A 22,250-nucleotide genomic window follows, 5' to 3' on the forward strand; every position below is an offset into this window, starting at 1 on the left:
GACTCTACACTATAAATAAAATCCACTTTAACAGCTGGTATTCACATAAAAATCCCTAACAAGGATATCTAATGACCCAGAAAGGAAAAAAAGGAAGAAAATAACCACAGAGTAAGATTGCTTTTTCTAATTAAACATCCAAAAAAATAAAATGAAAGAAACAGAAGAAAATTGCATGCGTTGATTACCTGCTGATTTTAGGCCTGTCTCACCCAGAGGGCATTTGAACCTAGGGAAACTACTTTAGCTACCAGGTGTATATGGTGGATCAAATGAGTCCTTAGGAAGTCAGGAGTGCAAGAATGATGGGGCCAAAAGTAAATTAAGAAGCAAGAGGCACACTGGTCTGTAGCTTAATGGATATTACACTTCCCTGATAGTGGAAGTCTTCTAGGGTTCTGATTCATGCTCCCAAGACTGTTTATGTGTTTTACATTAGACCACCATTGTTTATAAAAGAGAAACAGGCCTACAAAGAAAGCAAGAAGGAGCATGCCTCTGAAGTCTAGAGGCAAGCTCTGCTAGCAGAGTTCAGTCATTTTACAGAGGCGACTTCACCCACAAGTGATCATAAGAAAGTAGGGCTGGAAGGAACCTCACAAAATCATAATTCAGCCCCCTGCTCAAGGCAGGATTATTCCTGAATAGGCCACCCTAGCTAAGGGCCTTGTTACACATTACACTGTAAGCCACACAAATGTTGATTGGCTTAGTGCTGGCTTGCAGCCTCACCTTCAATTTGGGTGGCACATCTGTGGGGAGTGTCCACACCTTAATAGAACAGAAACTGGATTATGCAGATGAAGAGATAATCCTACCCTGAAGTGGCTTAATTTTCAGATGCATAAGAAGTGTTTTAAACCAATTAAAGGTGTTAACATGAGGACAATCTAGGGGTTAAGAGCTCTAGGAGCCACCCGAAATTAATGTGCAACAAGGCTCTAAGTATCTGGCTCACCTGCTCTTGAAAATGTTGAAGGATGGAGCTTCTACAAATTCTTTATGTAGCCTGTTCCAATGTTCAACCACTGTCATAATCAGAAAGTTTCTCCAGTCTTCTACCTAAATTTCCTTTACGGATGCCTGAAGCCATTGCTTCTGTCTTCTACGGGCATAGAGGACTAAGCAACAAATCTCTAGTCCCTCTGTAATCGCCCTTCAGGTATTTGAAGACTGTTACCAAATCCTCCCTCAATCTTCTCTTCTCCAGACTAAATTGATTGTGTTGAAAATTAAAATACACCCTGATTTCTTTCTTCTACTGCTTTTAGGTGCTGGGAACAGAGAACTCCTCTGCAGGTAGTGGGGAAACTAAAATGCAACAGATCTAGCTCTGCTCACAATTCTGACAGTAGATTTCTGCTGGAATTGGAGGAACCAGGTACAGCTAAGAGGCTGTGTACTTCAGGAACATCTGACTTATAACAAAGGGCTGAAGGTCAGTGCTTGGACTTCCTACCAATTCTCTAGCATGATTTGTTCTCTATCCTGTGAAGCTATGAAATCTTCTCTAAAATAGGTACTGGTGCCAAAGGCATCACCTACTTCACCTAGCAAGGTCAAATGTAAACCAGAGGAGGTTCTGGTGAGGAATTGAGCAAAGAGAAAGAATTAATTCTGTTTTATAACCCCCTGCATGATGGCAGCAACAGAGGAATATACCACTATTATTATGCCATTGCAGTCATATAATGGGGGAAAAGTTTACAATGAAAAATCAGTTATCATCATTTTGGTCAACGTTTGGAGATGAGCCTTAAACAAAACCTGAGATCAAAGGACATTTGCATTTTGGAATAATTTTGAATTTGAACCCATATCCAAAGCTTGCAGCTCAATCTATTTTAAGAGTTCTTTAATAATCATTTTTTACAGTGTTGAAAAACTGCATGTACAGTTTCATGCCTTACAGTTAACCAAGGGATATCACACTCTCATACTGAACTGTCTATGCTCACCCTATCTCATTTCTTATGTAATGCACTTCCATTAATAATGGCAGATTTGTCCAGTGCTTATGTGATTGCTGCTTTGAAGTGTATGAATGAAGGTCTTTTTTTCCCCTACAGAGTATCTTTCTGTCCAAAATGTATTTTAACATATTGTGGGCACAAAGCTAGATGAGAGAATGTATATATTCCCTTAAAAATGTTTACTTAACCACAATAAAAGGTTATGTGGATTTCCCAAGTGAACTAAGCTACAATACCTGTTATAATGTGACAATTTAACCCCTCTTTCAACTTGGCTTCTACTCATTTATCATGTTTGATCCAACAGTCAAAAGTTTTTTCTTAGCACTACTTCAGAAAGAATGTAGATTTTTTTTCAATAGTAAATTATGAATGAGCATTATGAATGAGCACTACTGAAATAAAATACAGAAAGAGAAAGAAAAAGAATATTTAGATGATGGCTGATCTAAAATAAATTTTATTTAAAAAGTGTGTCTTCATTAGCATATGCACTTTAAATATAATAAATTCCTTTCATCCTCTCTGGTAGGACCCAGAGAGTTTTGATTGACAGAACTGAGTCAACATGGCAGAAGGTGACTAGTGGTGTCCCTCAGCGTTCAGTACTCAGACCAGTGCTTTTCAACATGTTCATCAATTATTTGGATTCAGGTATTAAAAGTGAACTGACAAAGTTTGCTGACAACACCAAACTATGGGGGAGTGTGGTCACTCTCGAGGACAGGTTGACAATACAGGCCAAACTAGACAGGCTTGTGAGGTGGGCGGATCTCAACCAAATGATGTTTAATACGAAGAAATGTAAAGTGCTCCATCTGGGGAGAAAAAATCTGTAACACACTGACAGGCTCAGCAGTGCTACGCTTGCCAGCACCACAACTGAATGAAACCTGGGTGCTGTAATAGACCACAAAATGAACATGAGCCACCAATGTGATGCCTTAGCTGGCAGAGCTAATCAGGCACTGGCATGCATCTGCCGAGTCATCTTGAGCAGGGCTAAGGCTGTCATCCTCTCACTCTACTAGGCCTCGATGAGACCACAGATGGAGTACTGCATCCAATTCTGGGCGCTGCACTTCATAAGGATGTGGAGAAGCTTGGGAGAGTCCAAAGGAGGGTCACATGCATGATTAGAGGCCCAGAGACTGTTCATCATGGAGAAGAGAAGACTCAGAGGGGACTTGGTGGCAACCTATAAGTATATTAGGGGCATACATCAGGGCCTGAGGAGCATCTGTTTACTAAGGCCCCCCAAAGGAGGACAAGAAACAGTGGGCACAAACTGATAGAAGATCACTTTAAATTGGACCTAAGGAAAAACTGCTTTAGAAGTTGAGTGCCGAGGGTTTGGAACAGGCTCCCCCCAGAGGTGGTACCGTCACTCACCCTGGTGATCTACAAAAAGTGTTCTGATGCCCACCTTGCTGTGGTCATCTGACCCCAGCAGTTTTTCCTGCCCAAGTGCAGGGGGGCTGGACCTGGTGATCTGTAAGGCTCCTTCTAGCCACTAAGAACTATGAAAATATGAAATTAATGTTTTTTTTTTTATAACTGTCACTATTTCATTCTAACAAATTTCAAGAGTGTGGCAGGGCACTGTTGGTGCCTGCCACTTTAAGGGCCTGAAGCTAGCAGCTGGCAGGTGCCTGATAAGGGCAGCTATTTTGGATCCAAGGCTGCCCATATAAACAGGGCATTTTGCTGCTGGAGGCCAGGCAATAACATTGCCTGGCTGCAAGACTTCTGGTATCCTGGAGGTAAGGGAGGAGCTGTAGGGGATGGACAGGAGGCTCCTGGTCCTGGGCACGACCTAAAGCTGCACTCTGCTGGAAGTGGGTGGCCTAGTAGGGCTCTCAGTGGCCTGTGAGCCCCCAGGAAATGCCAGGCCAGTTACCACCCTGGTGAAAGGTGAGTAGGGGTGCCTTAACCCCAGCCCTCACCTTCTGGTGGGTAGAAGTAATATCTAAGGCTGAGCACAATGACCTGCTGCTCTAGGGGGGGAGTGAGAGGCCCCGTGAGACACTGGAACACCAGTCATGGTGTGTGCTTTATAAGATCAAAGGAAGGAGTAGAGGCCAGGTAAGCTCTGGGGAAGCACCTGAGCCAGTAGGGGAGAGACCCCAGAGGGCCAGGCACACTCCCTGGAGCACCTGAGCTGGGGATAAGGGGAACCCCCAATAATGCAGGCAGGAGGGGAAGACCCCACCGAGGGACTCAACTGGTCCATGCTGGGGCCAGGACCTAAGTGTCAAAGGGCCAGGGCCGCCCCACGAGGGTTGCCCATAATGAGTGAGGGAGCTCAGGGTCCTGACTGGGCCTAAGACCAGGCCAGGGCTTATGTAAGCTGAAGGTCCCCATGGTTGGGGGCCACAGGTAATAGGGTGAAGGCGAGAGTCCAACCAAATGCGTGAGATGCCATTTGCGAGGCTTGGTCTGCGGTGTAGGGGTGGTACGGAGCCACGGACACCCCCTCCCCCCAATATTGGGGTGCAAAGAAAATGGGCAGCCTCCCACTTTATTTAACAACTTATTAACTTCCAACAAGGCATGGCGGGCGAGACAGGTGGGCAGCGTGCCCCGAGGCAGGTGGGAGGCCAGTGACAGCTAGCCTGAGTGAAACCCACTTCGCCACACAGAGGTCTGTCATGCAGAACTTTTCCCCAACTGCTTTCTGCTGTTGACAGAGTTATCGAGTCAGATTATCTCCTGACTTGGTACTAGGAGGATGGGTTTGGGAGGGGGTTATGTAATTGAGGCAGCTGTGATTTCCAGGGACCATATTATCTAGAGATGCTCCCATACACACAGCATACTCCATAACAATAAAGGATTGGCATAATGTAGTTCCAGCCAGGCTTCTCCTGTCCTTTGCACAAAGAAGAACAAGAAGTAAAAGCATTGGGTCTGGCAGCTTCCTAGATGTACAAAGGATTACCTTATGTTAAGTCCTGCTGGTCACTTATGGTCCCTTTATGCTATTTGAATGATTTGGGGTCATTTATTGGAATTGCAATGCAATGTTTATTTTTTCATGTACATAATCAAAAGTTCAGGAATAGAGGACTGCATTTTGTACTTATCTATATAGAACCATTCCATTGCTTTAAACAGAGTTGCTCCAGATTTATATTAATTTAACCGAGACTACAATTTTGTCCTAAATCCAAAAACATAAGTTTGGCTTCTAAATTAAAATGAAAAAACAAAAAAACCAAAAGATGATTGGACCTATTAAAAAAGCTGAAGTATGTAACATATTTTAGTTAACTAATAAGCATTTTAGGGATTTTTCTATATTGTTCCTTACAATAGATTTTTAATTTAATAGAATATTCTACCTCAACAACAACAACAAAAAGTAGTTTAGGTTTTCTTGATATTCACTGTGCCTAACATTTATACTGAGTAATCTCAATGGGACACATTTTCTGCCGTAGGCTATTACATTACACACTCAGTAATGCAGTCTGAGGGTGGTCCTTTTTAAGATGAATGTGGCAATACTCTTGATATGTTTATTCAGTGGAAAATCTATTTCAGTGTCTAATTAGAAGTCTTTAAAGATTTACTCTGATAGTTTCTTTGGAAGATCTCTGTCTCGAAGGGAGTTGCTTTTGTCTATATAGATGTTATCCAACACCTGCATTTCAGTTTATGTAAGGTTCCACAAATATACATTGCTTTCCCCCCACTTACTGTATGCTTAAAATGGTAATGCATTTGGCAAATGGTGAAACTCTTTAATTAGGAAAGTGCTAAATGAAATTTGAAAGATAGGGCTCATAGCTAAAAGCTTTTAAAGACAAAGTATCTCCTGTCCAGGTCTTGACTTAGCTAGTGTGTGCATAGCTATAGCAATAAAGGCATGGCTAGAAGGGTAGATTTTTAGGCTCTGATCCAGGGATCAGCTGTCAAAGAACTAAATCTGAGTTATGAAAAGGTTTCACCTCCTCCCCTTCCTTGCTGATTGAATGATAATCTAGTTTACGTTTTCCAGTATAGGATTCTATTCACTATAATATTCTATAATATTTCAGTTACACTGACATATATCTTCATTTTCACGCTATGTGGTGGCAGAGGAGGGAATATTGTCTGGATGCTATTCAACAAGATTCAGTGCTATTTAACACTGCTGTGTCTACATATGCAGTAAGGTGCTTTTTCTAATGTGCAGTAAATTTAGTACCTCCAATGTGAAGAAATGCACATTAGGCTGCCCTGATGCACAGTAACAAATGCGCATGGTTTTTAAGTGACACTTAATGTGCAGCCTATTTTACTGCCCATTAGAATAATAGCATGATTTTTTACATGATGCTTTTTGCCCCATAAAATAGGCCACTGCACATTAAAGCACATGTGTAGATGCACCCAGGGAATCCATAAATGTGAAATAATGGGCAGCATCTGGAGGAGATTTGACTGAAAATGCGCAAATGTCACATGTAAGAAGAACATGTCGTCTTTTGATTTATTTTACCATCAGATAGCTCTGCCCATCTTAGCATGTTCATAGACATGGGCATAATTGTTTCATGGGATAGCCTGGAAGAGGAATATTGACATAATCTGCTCTAACTAGCTTCTGATATCATAAAATTCACTGCATGCTCTGAAGATGTGATCCAGATGATCATGAACTAACCACATTAACCAAAAATAAACTTGCACTATTTGTGCACTGAGAACTATCAATTATATACGAATATACTAATGCTAGATTGTGCCATTTGGTAAGAATGGACCTGTACAATCACAGAAGAAAATTAAGAATCATTAGCCCTCTGCCACAAGTTTATACTTAAGATGTGATTAACCAGTTAATCATGTCTTTAACATGTGACCAGGTTACAATTTAAGCAATTAATGGCATCATAAAACAAGGACTAAGCGAGAAAGTTCTGCACAACATGTGGAATAACTTTGTGGCTGGTTTCTATCATACCATAAATTGAATGTGTGGCCAGATATACCCCTATGGTTGGAAGCCCTGTCAGCTGATGGGGCTCCCTGCTGTGGGGGTGCACCATGTGCTCCCCTGACTGGAAGTCCTGTCAGCTGATCCAGGCTCCCAGCTCCAAGGGCACACTATGCACCCCCAAGGCTGGGAGCCCACAGCTGATGGGACTCCTAGCTACAGGGGCATAGCACATGCTCCTGCTGCTGGAAGTGAGATAAGTTGATGGAGTTCACAGCCATAGGAGTATACAGTAAGCTTGCTACTTGGTGGTGCAGGGGGAGTCTGGATCATGATTTGATCCTGGGCTCCCTTTGCACCTGCAATAAGGCAAGATGGGCTCTGATGCTCCATCCCACAATCACGCTTCCTGTGTGCCATATCTGGAAGTGCGACTATCTGGATCACACATCAGATCCTATCGCACCTTTACCTGAATGTTTGGTAGAGGCCTTAAAGGCCAGGGCACATTAGAGAAGTACAAGCTACTACTGAGTTCTCCAGCATGCAGTTTGTGAGCAGCCACATCAGGCTTTAGTTGGAAAACAGTATGGATCAGTTTTTTAACTAGTCCTTGTGTGCTTGTTGCAAAAGAGATTTCTCTGTCTAAATACATTCTCCAGTTATATGCATGCTGCTTGTACTTGGAGACGGAGAGAAGTCATCCAAAACATTAGGCAGAAACATATTCCCAATATATGCTTTCTCCTTGCCTTCTGTATATATAGGCTAGTACCTCCAAGATACAGATTGTATGCTGTATAACCATATGAGGATATAACCATTCTCTATAGTTACAATGTCAAAGTTAGCATTCTATGTATATACTCAGCATTAGTAGTGTTATGAAAGTGAATAACGAATTTGAAAATACTTTGAATAGTCGGGCAATAATTTTATGATCTTCATTCAGGCTTGCCATAACCAGTACAGGAAATGCAATTCTAAAGCATTCCTTTGTCAGTCAGAGAAGTAAACCTCTGTACCATGCCCTCAACCTGCCAAGTTCGTATCTGCTTCAGTGCTATTGGAAGGTTGTCAGGAATCTTTGCTTCTGGTCATAAATTCAGCCTCTTGAGGATAAATTCCCTAATCTGCCACACACATTTAGAATATATAAGAACTTTTCCTATTCCCCCTGAAACTCGCATCCCCTGATCAACACATGCCTCTCTTCATTTCATCTGGGAATTCAGCATAATCACACTCAGAGTAAAGATATTCAGTGTTACAGTCCCTTTCATCATAAGCTACTTCATTCTCTCAGTTAAAGAGTAACTGAGAGAGAAATAATGTAAAAATACTAAATGGTGGCTCAGAAAGAGATACAAAAGACACTCTGCACCATAATCAAACATGCCAAATGACAAGCAGATCAAAGAGACAGGTTTAGGAGCAGTGGTTCCTATGAGATAAGAGCTCTATCAAAGCCTCTTCCTTGTTCTGAAGAAGAGGAACTTCAGTCTGAGTTCTGTATTTGGAAACTTCAATTTTTTTAAAGCACTTGAGCCTGGAGTAAGGGTCTCCTAAACTCATTTTGCTTTTGCACATAAAATTGCCCTGGCATTGACCAAGTCAAAGCTTAAAATACCTTTACCCCCTGTATGTTACACAGGGACACAAAGATATCATGTGTTTGGGTGGGGACATTTGCAGTTTCTTTCCTTCATCCAGATAACAACAAAAATGCAAGAATATTTGAACTTGACAAACTTCATCAAAATGTTATCATTCTCAATGCCTTATTCATAAGCTGTTGCCTAGGTTGCTCAAAGTGATTTTGTCAACAAGGAAAGAGTCATCTACACAGAGCTGCAAGAACAATAGTTGTAGAAGGGTGATTTACCTCTGGATTTTCTTCCCTGAATATATGCCTTTCCAAGAAGCTGCCATGTTGGTCTGTATAGGTCTTCCAAATCCAGCTGCCATCTATCTGGTTCAAGATATCGGATGAGTTCTTCTACGGTACTAAATCCAGCAACGGCATTGTTTAGTAAATCCAGCGGTAAGGCAGATGGGGGTAAAATGGATGGGCTTGGAGTTTCTGAATGATGCTACAATTAAAACAAAGAACAGTACCAGTTACACGTGAATCACAGGGTTATATAAAGCACACCAGAGGTTTAGATAAAATATTTCTTGATCAACTTAGCAGTAGTAACAAAATAGTCTCATATATACATAACCACCTATTAAGTCAAATATAATAATTCAAGACACACCCAACTATTCTTCACATTTAATGTGTGACTTCCAAAAAAAATTGACTATGTTCTTTCTAGCAACCAAGTATTATTTCTTGAAATTGAAAATGTTCTTTCAGCACTGGATACTATATAGCTCATTTAAAAAATGCTGAAGTCAGCCCAGAGAAATCCATAGCAAACTCCATGAAAAAATTCTCCTACTGTGGTAATGTTTCAATTCCAGTAACAATACTTTGTTCTGTGAGTGAGTCAACATGCATGAGTTCTTCAGGAGCATGAACATTATATTAAATAGTATATTTAATATTATGCTGATGGGGATAAGGTAGGTTATAGAGAAGAAGATAGCATTTTGAAAGAGTTAAAAAGCCTTGCCCCTATCTCCTTCAATTATTGTTCTCAGGCCACTTTCAACAGGTACTGTAAGAACAGGAGTCCTTATATTGAACCTAATACAAAACTCAAACAAGAATACATGGTCTGTTGCTACTGTTACTTTCTACAGGCTCTGCACCTTGTCGAGCCAGTAACATTTCCAGAAGAGTAGCTAAGGCTGTGCACTATCATTTGTGGGTGGGTAGTTAGAAATGAATGCAGACCCCATATTGCTGCATTCCTTTCCTTCTTCCCAATGTCCACATTAAAAATAGCAAGATGTGTTCATTGGGATAAGATAACAAACTAATGTAACACCCACACACACTTGGGGTTGTGTGTAGTGGGGTGTGTTCTGGTTTCACATCGCTGTGAATTGTGTTTGTGCTATATATTGTGCCTTTTCTGGGACTGGAAGAGGATCATATCCCCTCCCCCTCATTGTGTCCAGGCCATTGTCTTAAGTTTCCCTTCAAGGGATCTGTGGAATCAGTTTGGTGATACTGCCCATTTTGAATTGACTGGCAGTGGTCAAACGATGCTGCTTCTGACTGGGACCCTGTAGTGATGTCAGGAAAGTTATTAAAGGTTCAGGCCACCTGGGCTGGGTCTCTCTCTCTCTCTCTCTCTCTCTTTTTTTTCCCCTCTCCTGAGGATACAAAAGCATGAAAGCTGAATCGGGAGCCAGAAAGCCTGCTCCCAATGGTGGGGGGTCTCTTTCCCCACCCACCCCCTTTCACTGGAGAAGTAAACTGAAGCTATGTGAAGGGAGAGCCTCAGGTACAGGGGGAAAAAAGTCTGTCGGGGCTTGAGACCCCTGTTCTCTCCCCTTCTGTTTCTTCTCAGTTTTGAGTGGGATGATGCTTGGGGGGGTGGGGCGGGGTGGAAGGAATCAATCCCTGCAGCAAACTAGTGAAGGCTGGAGCCTGGCAATTTTGCTGGTATGCTCTGGGCCAGGACTGAGAGCCTGGCATGTTCTAGTTGCTGTTGCAATTTCTTTTGGGTTCAGCATAGCTGTTTCACTGAGCCCCAGCTGCATGTCTTCCAGGCAGTTTTGGCCATGCAGGCCTTGAGTGGGGTGGTACCATGAGTATATTATGCCCTAGTGCAGTCTGACCAGCAACAGGGTCCTAGAAGTTACTGGCTGTGCAGGCCTTGAGTGGGATGATGCCATGAGTGTATTATTCCCTAATGCAGACTGCCCAGGGAACAGAGTCCTGACAGTCACTGGCTCCTGTGTTGGGGATTGTAGAGTCTCAGCATAGCGGTACAGTTGAAACTAAATGTCCAGGCTACAGCCATAAACCAGGGCCCTTTTTGCTGTTTCACAGCTGTTGCACTTCAGCCCACCTGTGTAGGGCGGAGCCCCAGTCATACGTTCGGCTGGCAGATTTGGGCCCGGGTGAAGCCCTGGCACTTGTTTATCAGTGTATAGCCCTGGCCAGCTTTTTGCTGCCCAGTCCAGGCCCAGCAAAATAGGCCTGGGCCTTCTTTTGTCCCTTTTGCAGTTTCTGCCCCAACCAAGTGGTGTGGTTGGGCGCTAGTTGTAGTTCAGGCCCAAGCCAAGGTGGGAATGGCCCCCCTTTTGTTGTTCCATAGCTGTTGGGTGTTAGCATAGCAGGGTAGCTGAGTCTAAATGTCCAGGCTGCAATCCTGGTGCTCTTTTGTTGCATGGTCAAGCCCTGATGGCAGATAGGCCTGAGTCCCCCTTTTATTATGTTATAGCTGTTGTGCATAGCTGTATTGCTGAGCCCTGCTGTACATTTGCTGCATGTTTGGGCCTGGCTTGGGCCTGGCACATTTTGGGCCTGGCACATGTTGTTGCTTTTGTAGGTCTGTGTCATGACCAAGCAGCATGGTTGGTTAGGGGTGCAGTTCAGACTCTTTTTCTGTTTGACTGGCTTTTCTTTGAGTGCCCTTGCAGTTCCTACCACAGCAGAGCTGGGATTAGGACTAGAAACTTTGGGGGTGTGGTATGATGACAAAAGCTGCAGTTAAGCCCTCAAAGCAACCACATGGCAGTGGAGATCAGTACTATAGCTTCACAGGGAGCTTATGCAATGCATAAGGACCTATGCTCTCTAGCAGCTCCCTACAGTGCAGTAAACCCATGAAGCAGCTCAAAGGAATCTCTGTTGCAGCCCCCTCTCTCCAGCCCATTGCTGAAGGACAGGTATAGGAGTACAGGCCCCCAGAACTGGGAGCCCCAAGTCCCAGACTGCCTGGGTATGGGTAAAGCCTCCTCAAGAGGGTGCCACCTATAGACTTTGTTTTGTAGTTTATAGTGCTTTAAAATTATAGTTAGTGTTTAATTTAGCTTTTTCTTTACACTTTATAATAAACTTCGATTTAGCATTTACAGTGCTCGTGAGGGAAGAGTTGCTGGTTTTATTGGACACCCTAGTGATTCATTTAGTGTTTCCCAGGTAGTCTGGGTGGGGACTCAAGCCTCCTGGTAAAATATATTTAGTACCCCAAAATTGAACCCAGCCCTTGTAGCTGCTGACAGGTGCTCAGCAGAAGGGTTGCACCTTTTTGAATGTGGGGCCAGATCATGAACTTTTTATCACCCAGTGGGCCGGTGAGCCATATTCAAAGACTTCACAGGAAGCGGTATCACATCAGGAAGTGATGTCACATGACATTTGACACCAATGAAGTTGCAGGAAGTGACAATAAAATGGGCCTGGAAATGTGATTTAAAATCTAAAATAAAAAGAATATAAAAGCAACAATGAAATAATACCAAACACTTGACTAAAATAAACACTTTCGCATAATGCATAATGAAAGGAATCATAATGCAAGTTGACAGATCAAATGTGGAAAAGATAGCAGCCAGAGTGGAAACTAATCAAAGGTAGAGGGATGTGTCTCAGCAGGAGACACCTGCGCAGCGCTTTGCAGCCTCCGCCACTCGCTGCCTTGCAGGGGGTGGGCGGGGAGGGAGGAGGGAGTGGGGGCTCCTCAGTGCATCCGAGAGGCTGCTGGGGCCTCCTCAGTGCATCGGAGAGGCTGCGAGCGAGACTTGCGGCTCAACTGGGTACGGAGCGGAGCAGGGTGGGGAGAGCCGCTGCCATGCGTGGGAGCCCCAGTCCGGGCTCCTACTTGTCCTCCCAGCCGCAGCCTCCCTGGGATGTGCGGGAAAGGTGCCCTCTGCTCTGCCACTGCCCGACTCACTGCCCCGGCGGCCGCATGTGCCTGCAATGCCCCCTGCTCCTGCCTCTGCCCCACGCCACTCTGCTGCTGAGCCCCGGCCCCGCGCCGCCACCTCTGCCTGCTTTCAAGGATGCCTGGCAAGTTGTCTGGGCACCAGGGAGCGTGTGTGTGCCTGGTCCCTGCTGTGGGGCACTGCTCGCTGCGGGCTGCATGTGGGAACCTTGTCCCTCCCCCCGCCCTTCAGCAGCCATTAGGAAGCTGCTGAGGGGCTGGGGGAGGGACAAGGGGTGGGAATGAAAGTAAACCGTGTTTACTTTTGTTTCCCATTGCAGCACCTTGGGCCTCAGAAAATGGCTTGGCAGGCTACATGGAGGCTCGCAGGCCGTATGTTGGACAAGCCATGGTTACACTAACATATTCTCAACTATAATTTGAAGGGTCAAGTAAAAAAGGTGTGGTACACTGATTTTTAAAAAAGTGATTTGACACTATAGTCCAAACTGCCAAGAAAAATAAATATTTTAAGATTAGTCTTCCATGTTTTTCTCCATTGTAACTAAATTGTTGCTAGTCATATTTTCTATTTTTGAATCTGCAAAGTTTTCTTTTGCTCAAAACTACAATATTAGGAAGATAAACTGCACATTTCTGAAGAAAACCGATTTATTGTAACTGCCTTGTGAAGTGTAGAGAACACTTACAGAATTTGTAACATGCAGTGTCTTGTGATGCATATGCAATGCTTGATTTATCACTGTTACTCAAGCTTTATGCTGATATAACTTTCAATGAACAGATGCAATTACTTTGGTTTAAACTGGAGCAAGGAATGAATTAATCACTCACAGAACAGAATCCCATTTCTTTTTACATGCCCAAATAGCAGCTTTCAAGACACGCAACTGCCATGTTTGGCACTTAGACATAGTTTGCATTTCTTTTCCCATGCAATGGGGACACAGGCATCCACATAGCCACTGAACATATCATACACACACAAATCCCTATTGTGCTATCCAGGATGGCACCTCAAAAGGAGGGCTGAGACTGTATAAGACCTAATTTGTTGTCTAGAGCACTGCACCAGAAACTCGGACAGATGCAGGTTCAAACCTATTCTGTGGAAAGGGGGACCCAGAACATGTAGCTCCTATTTCTTGGGCAAGAGTCCTAACTATACAGCTGATGCTAACATAGTTAAGGGCTCTCTTTCTCTGCCTCCCTCAAGTCACAGTTTTTTGCTGGGTAGAATTTCATTACTTATATTCATTCAGTGTACATTCAGAAGGAACCATGTACCTGCTCACCCAGTGTATAGATTACTGTGCACACCCAATGGCTGTGAGGACACTTGTATGTCCACACTGTATGGGATATGGCATCTTAAGCTGTACATAAATGCCAGAGATGGTTGCCAAAACTGGAAAATGCTGATTTGGGCAGATAAAGTGAAAAGGGTTTCTGCCCATGCCACTTTTCATTATACCAAATACAAAAATTGTCATTGCCTTCTACTATTCTCACAGCAATAATTCACAAAAGCACAATAATATCAGTTAACTTGAAGCAAGATTATCCAAAAGTGAGGAGTCACATCTTAATACACAGTGGTTATACTTTAATCATAATTTTGCAATAAGCACTATTAAGACTTAGTAAAAGTACCCAGTGAAATACTTAGTAAGATTAATTGTACTTGCTATAAAACTGTTAGATTCTCTTACAGATGTGTATATATATTTACCACATTATCCTCTCAGTTAATGAAGTCAAGTGCATCATTACAATTAAAATTTTACTTTCTGTTGCTTTTAATGGCTAATAGCTTTTATTTTGTATGTAAATAGTTTAGATAGAATGTCAAGAGCAGCATAAATGGTAATGTTTCCTTTGATTATGCTATTAGTAATACTTAATTGGGAAGGCTGCTTTTATCTAAATACAAAAATTCATAAATATGCTTTCAACACTTTTTGTATTACACAAGTGCAAGGATTTCTGAACTCCAGGGAAAAATTGGATTCTAGGAAAGGATAGAAAGAGAAATGAATTCATTCTAGATAATGTATCCTAACTTGTTGACAAGCATAAACAAGTTTGAGCAAAGACATCAGGTGGCAAATAATGGTGACTGACCAATGGTGAATGGTAATGTTGGCTTGAAAATGGCATTTAAAGGTTTGCTTTTTTGGGAACTGGCTTATAGGTATAGATGTAATCACTATAAGGGTTCAAGATGGGCAGCAGGGGTTAATTGATTTCTAAGAGCTTGGGTCTCACACTCAAAGTGTATCACAGCCCTGGAAGCAGACAGGCTGTCTGGCATGACAAGGCCAACAGATGGACACAGCCTGAGAACTGAGGGAGCACAACAAGGACACACAGACTAGAAAACAGCCTGGGAACCAAGGAAGTATATACCATACCGGCCTATAACACAAGATAAATGACACCAGCTACAAGGCCCGAGAGCAGAGGTGGGCCTGAGTCTTGGTTTTGGGGGGACAGACCAAATTAGGAGAAGGTCCAGAAGGCTACATGCACGTGTGACCACAGAGACAAAACCAACCAGAGATAGCCATGGATGAAGAGCCAGGAGTCATCAAGGGGGAAGGAGAATACAAAAGCAGAGACTTGAGAGTAATAAAGGGTCCCTCCTTCTCTTCCTTTTTGGCCCTCCCTGTCCCACCCAGGTTCCTCCTCCTCCTCCCTGAGAGGGGTCCCTATCCCCATCCCTGACCCCCAGGAAGGGTCCTCAAGGCCACCATGGACCGAGGTCTTGCGACCAGCCCATCTCATCCACCCCGCTGGGGGTAGGGGGGTGGGCCTCGGCATCCCACCTTCAGATTGCTGACATCTGACACCTAAGAAAGAGCTTCAGACTGGAGCTTGCATCCTGGCCAGACATAGTTTGACTCTGATGACAGTCCTAGGATTTGGTAGATATATTTATTTATTAAGAATTACTTGATTGTTTGTATTGTTTTTCTTTTGTTATCACTGTGTATCAATAAATTTGCCTATTATTGAATGGAAATAGTGTAGTCAGTCTGAGGATGAGTCTCCCACCATGAACAAGGTATCTGGATCATAAATTCAGTGCCAACAGTTAATACTTTAGTTGTAGTTTCAAACCACCACACAATCAAGTTTTCAATTAGTTTCCCTTGCTCCCACAGCAATAGGGCTATAAGATAAGAATATCAAAATCTGTTCATATTGTTGGATTGTCACTCAAATTCATGCTGAAAGCAGTTGTCCAAGTGTAAATCAAAACTATCAATGATGTCAACAACTGTACAGTTACTAATGTTCTGCAACTTTTGAATTCATCAACCTTTTCACAAACATAAGAGTTCAAGCATTTGTTATTAACATATTCTCTAATTCTAACAATTCTCAAAGTCTAATAATGTTCTGGCATCTATTGTTCCTAATTCCAATGCATTTCTACTTCAAAATATTACTCTACTGAAAGGAATACTGTGAAATTCCATATTTGCACTTAATTGATAATAATACTTATTGACTCTCCAACAAAACTGACTGAATCTACTCTTAAGAATAAAGCTTATTGCTTAATGACAGAGGGAATTTTAGTAATATATATCTTGAAAGTGCATTTCCTTGAGTATAACATACTATTAGTTCTTCCTGCAAATTAAACAATTTAATTTATAATAAAAAAGTATTATTCTAGACTGTCTCTTGCACAAAATAAACCTTGACCTGTTCTGGCTCTCTGATGCATGGAGGACACTACTATGAAGCAGTTTTACACTACTACTGGTGTATGCTGTTCTCAACAGCCTTACTTCAGCAAGGAATGTGGCCCCATCTCAGTAGTAAAGTTGAGATGCTCCAGAATATGACAAGTACTAACCTTTCCTTTCACAGAATCAGTTCTTTCATTAATATATTTGTTCTCTGTAAGGCTTTTGTTTCATTTTGGATTGGGTTTTGTTTTGCCTGAGGATGAGTAATTTACATTAGAACAGGAAAAAACTAAACAACAACAAAAAAAGCCTGCCACCAAATAATCCCCACCCCACAAAAAAAACCCCAAATAAAACCTTTAAATAAAAATGTTTACAAATTCTATATTTTAGTGTGTTTTCCCCACCTGAAAAACAAGCATATATGCAATTCTTACAATTTTTGTTTTTGTATACAGGAAACAATTGTAATTTATTTTAATATGAAGAAACATGTTTAAATACTGAAGAGAGACCAACAAAATGTTATAGCTTTAGTATATTATTAAATATGATTCAGAATGAAAACCAAAAACCATAATAAAATACACTGGGCCAGCAGCTTCCTCGTCATAAAGCCAGGAATGACAATTAGGCTTGGATCAAATAGAATTTCCAGTTAAGCTATTTATAATGAATTTTCCTGCATACCCTTGAAACTGTCAAGATAAATATCCTATAGGAATACCCGACGGAGCTTCCAGTCTATATATATATAGATATAGCATAGATTAGGAATTGAGATTGGAACGGATATAACAGGAAGCAAGGAATAAGACTGTAACTTTATAAATCTGTCCTGAGTAAAGGGTGACATATTCTTTCACCACCTCAGAAATAGCTCTGAGAATGACTTGTGATCCAAGAAGTCCTGTTTTGTCTCCTCACTCTGGGGCGATTCACTTATTTCCATAGAGAAGCTTAATTTTCACCTCCTCCATGCGCTTGACTACCTGTTATAGTTTGTAAAGCATGAAGAGGTTGAATAGGATCCCTCTTAATCCTTAACTCAAATGCATGCTTGGTGTAGTAGGCCAGGGAAACCCTCTACCTTTGGAACCAGCCACAGTACAAGTTAGGGCAATGAGTGGAACAACTGACAGGGGGAAAGGCTGAGTAGCAGCTGTACCAATCCAGTCCAAAGATTGAGGGTCAGAGGACTTGAGGATTTCTAACCTCAGGTTGCTGTTAGAACCGTAAGAGTAGCACAGTGATTAGGGTGCTAGCCTAGAATTTTTGTGACCTGTAATTAATTCCCACATCCCTCTGCTACAGACTTATTGTGTGACCTTGGGGCAAGTCAGTTTCTCTGGACTTCACTTTGTCATTTGTAAAATGGAGATAATAGCACTTACCTAACACACAGGTGTATAACAAACATAAATATATTAAATATTATGAGGTGCAGCAGTATTACAGAATGGGTAAGCATTTTAGGTAGGTAGATATGTGCACTTTGGGCATAGGTTGTTTTTGTAAACCCTTCCTATTTGTCCTTTTCAGCTAACTCTTCCCTCTTGCATATGGTTGTGAGAAGAAATAAAACTCTAAATAGTTCATTATTTCATGTTCACATAAGTTCAGCTACTGAGCAGTACTAGAACATGGGTATGGCCCACACCATACTTATGGTTCAGCTTCTGAACAATATTAAGACATGGATATGGTCCATACTCCTTGCCTATGGAGTGTGTGACAGGCTACTTGTTCCTTCCTTTTATGGGGCAGGATCACTTGCTAGATCAGTGTGAGGCACTGGAAGTTTAGCAAAGACGTGTAAATTAAATACCTGTTGCTTCTTGCTTATAATAGTCGCATGACTTTAGCTGTGGAGTAGAAGACAATGTCATTTATTGGTTTTCTGAGTCACAGACAGTACATCACTTTTTCCAATTTTGAAGAAAATCTTAACTTTCAATAAAAAACCCAAACCCTCAACTTAACTAGGGTAACCCTTGTAATGGAGCGAGTCTCAGCAAAACACCAAAGGATTGGGATCAACACTGTCAAAATAAATAGCATGGATTTAATTCTATTGAATGGTTTTGTGTTCATTATCATTATAGATAGCCTGCCAGCCTTACCTAGATATAGAGACATGTTCAAACTGAAGGAAAGCATTATGTACTTATAGGTTCTTGTAATACTTATAATAAAGGTGGCCTATTTTCCTTCTGCATAATCACATGCAAATCCTGCTAGCATAAATGGAAGTTATACAGGAGAACAGATGTCCAATCCAAAAAGAGCTTTCCCTGAGGATATATTCTGACAAGCTTTTGGCATAATGTTAGCTCATTCTTATTTTTCATCTTGATTATAAACAGTTCAGGAAGTAATGCTGCCGGAAGGTATGGAAGGAACTCCAAGTAGCAGCCCTGTCTATCTGAATGAGTTGGATCTATCTGGATTACTTAGCTGAAGCCACCTCAGACCTTATGAAATATGCTCCTGCAACAGCTAGTACTGCAATCCCTATTTGTGTATATCAAGGAAATATGCAGAGTCTAAGCCTCTCAGACAATTGCTGAAAGAAAAAAATGGCTATGTTTGTTACACATGAGTTCTGTCCATAAAGAAACTTAGAACCCTCTAAAAATATAAGACATGATAATTCATACAGTTTGGGGAAGATATTAATTTGATGGGTTGGGTCAAATGTATATCAGAGATGAAGGGTTATTTTATTCTTATGGATCAGCACTTTGACTGACCTAAGAATCTAAGGTGGCCTTAGGTATCAAGGAAGTTTTAGGTATCAGAGAAAAACACTAGATCATTCAAATAATTGTGTCAAGAGGAGTCATGAGATGCACAGTTCTAATTCTTCTTTGACTGTATGTGTGGCAGTCCAATAGCTAGAACATGTACAAGATCAGTTCAGCATCTAGTTCACTGAGATGTTTGGTGCAAGCAGGGTTCTTCCAAGATCAGGTTTGAGAAAATGCAGAAGAGCTAAAATAGGTCCCTTAGAGTGGCTCAGCATGGCTCTTGAAGTCCTAGAATCATAGAAAATTACAACTGGAAGGGACCTCAGAAGGTCATAGTCTAACCCTCTGCTCAAAGCAGGACCATCCTCAGCCAAGGCTTTGTCTAATCCGTTCTTAAAAACATCCAAGGATGGAGATTTCACAGCCTCTCTGGGTAATCTGTTCCAGTGCTTTACTACCTTCTGGGCATGTCTACATGTGCATTTATTCTGATGTAGATTTACTCTGGTGTAAGCTAAGATGAAGTAAAGGTTTTTGGGCAGGCATCTACACAGGCAGGGGGGTTTAGGGAGCAGATCTGCACCCAGTTCCCTGCAGCCCTGCAATGGGACCCTGTGGCCACTGGGCGAAAGTCTAGGCTCCAGCTGCAGCTGCTCTCTGACCAGGCTCTTACTTTCCCAGGAGCAGCATGCCAAGCACAGGGACAGCACACAACAGCTTTCTCTTTGGCCACTCTGCCTCCCTGCACTATAGCTGCTTCAGCTTCTGCCCTTGGAAGTGATGACCAGTGGCCCGGGCTTCTGCTGGCTGCCACGATCACCCTGCTGGCCTGTCGCGCTACCTGGCCCACAGCCGTCTCTACCCACCTGGCTCCTCCATGAACAGCAACCACCTGCCTGGCCACAGCATGCTGTCCCAGGGCCACTGCCACCACACAGCTGCCCCCACCAGTGACACCAACAAGGGGCTCCATAATGCCATTGCCGAGGCCACCATCACCCTCCATCACCCTCCTGGTGGTGGCACATCATCCAGCATACCGGGGATGGTGAGCTGTGGCTTGACAGCTTCCGCATGGCCCAGGCCACTTTTCAAGACTTGCTCCAACAGCTCTGGCCCCACCTGGAGTGGCAGGACACCAGTATATGCCTGGTCATCTCTGCAGATACCCAGCTGTCCCTTGCCCTGCTGAAGCTGGCCATGCCCACCACCCTCTGGTATGTCAGAAACCTGTTCAGTGTGGGCAAGGCCACTGCTAGGGATGCCATCTTGGAGGTTTACAGAGCCCTCCAGGACATGTTGAGGCACACTGTGCTCTGTGCCCACGACCCACCTGGTAGTGGCATGGTTCCATGCACTGGGAATCCCCCAGTGTATCAGGGTCCTGGATGGGATCCACACCCCCATCACCTGCTCACCCCATGGAGACTGCCCCTATTACAGCCAAAGGGGATTTCACTCTGTGGTCCTGCAGGCTGTTATGGACCACCATGAAGCCTTCACCCTCACGAATGCTGGCTGGGCAGGCAGTGCCCACAATGCCCACGTGTTTTGCAACTCCAGCCGGGTAGGACTTGTGGAGAGTGGACGCTGTGTGCTGGGTGTGCCAGATCTACAGATAGGCACCACCTCTGCTCATTGGGGACACTGCCTATCCACCCTGATGATGCAGCCCTACACCAGCCACCTGGACCCCCGCTAGGTCCACTTTAACTGGTGTCTGGGCTGGACCTTCCCCCTGGTGGAGCGTGCCTTCGGCTGCCTTGAGGACCACTGGCATGCTTTCACTGCCCTTCTCAAGGTTACCAAGTACAACCTCCCTGGGGTCACTATCACAGCCTGCGTGCTGCATGGCATCTACAAGGCCTGGGGGCATCTGTTCCATGAGGCCTGGGTGGAGGAAGTGTGGTATGCAGAGGACATCTGGCAGAGGGAGCACCACCTGGGTGACAGTGGCAGCAGCAGACCATCCCACTGAGGCCCCAGGAGAGTCACATACCCACCAGTGGGGACCAAGGCAGCAGGCACAGCTCTAGCTCACCACCTCCTCCTGCACTCAGGCCTACCTGCTCCTCTGCCGATGGACCCCTCCCACCCCTGGGCCACCCCCAGCATCATGCTCACTGCAGACACATGGAAGAAAAACAAGTCTGTACCCCGCTCACATCAAACAAACCTTTCTTCCCCCTCCCTTTCCAATACACAGATCCCCTTCCCTCCCTCCAACATACAGAGACCGCCCCCACAGCACTTACCCCACCCACCAACATCACAAAACCCTCTTCCCTGTGAAAACTATTTACAAAGTGATTTTTGTGCTGTCCCAGAGTAGGTGGCCATGGAGTGGGGGTGCCTAGGGGGCACAGCCTGGGAGTACTGTGGCCTCTGGCCATTCCCCCAGGTCCAGATGCCATGGCAAGTGTGGCAGGTAGGGGTCTTGTTCAGGGGTGACACTGGCCAGTGTTCCCCCAGCACAGGTGGCTCCCCCTCTGGCAGGCACAGTCCAGGCCCAGCACAGCCAGCATGCAGTCCTGGCACTGCTCCAGGCAGCTCTGTCTGGCTTTGCACCCACATAGAACTGGGGTGAGTGGTGGGACCAGACCCAGGTGTGTGGGCTGGGTGGTGGGGCATCCAGGGTGGGGGCTGGGCCAGGGGCTCCTGGTGAAAACTGCAGCCAGGAAGCTGGGTGGGATAGAGCGCTGTATGCCCAAGAGTCCCTCCTCCAGTGACATGTCACTGGAAGTGCCAGGCCAGGGCGGGGGCTCAGACAGGTTGCCTGTGCTCATGTAAACTGTATGGCTACAGCCTGGTTCCCAGTTGCCACATAAAGGTGTTGCAGGCACAGCCGGAACAACAATTATGGTCGGTCACAGAGACCCACTGTGCCTGCAAGGCCATGACCTTTATGAGGCACTGCTGCACTGACTAATCATGCCCTTGCTGCCACGTCTGAACTGACAGTCTTGTAAATGTAGCCATTGGAGCATGTGCCCCACGCAAACTGGTGCAGCACCTCTGCCTCACTTCACAGCAACATGAGGTTGCCAGTCTCCTCCTGGGTCCAACTGGGGCCCCAGGTGGAGGGTACAGGCATGTGGAACCAT

The 22,250-nt window shown here is 43.9% G+C and overlaps 1 protein-coding gene across 1 annotated transcript in view; it reads right to left on the reverse strand.

The window, feature by feature from the left end:
* Positions 1-22,250, reverse strand: part of PDGFC (platelet derived growth factor C) — a 225,243-nt gene that overhangs the window by 5,361 nt on the left and 197,632 nt on the right. Inside the window, exon 4 of the mRNA XM_006023150.2 lies at positions 8,786-8,993. Coding sequence (XP_006023212.1) covers positions 8,786-8,993 — 208 coding nt within the window. The remainder of the gene's footprint in view (positions 1-8,785; positions 8,994-22,250) is intronic.

The sequence above is a fragment of the Alligator sinensis genome, unplaced genomic scaffold (assembly GCF_000455745.1).
Source record: "Alligator sinensis unplaced genomic scaffold, ASM45574v1 scaffold1223_1, whole genome shotgun sequence".
Classification (NCBI taxonomy): domain Eukaryota; kingdom Metazoa; phylum Chordata; order Crocodylia; family Alligatoridae; genus Alligator; species Alligator sinensis.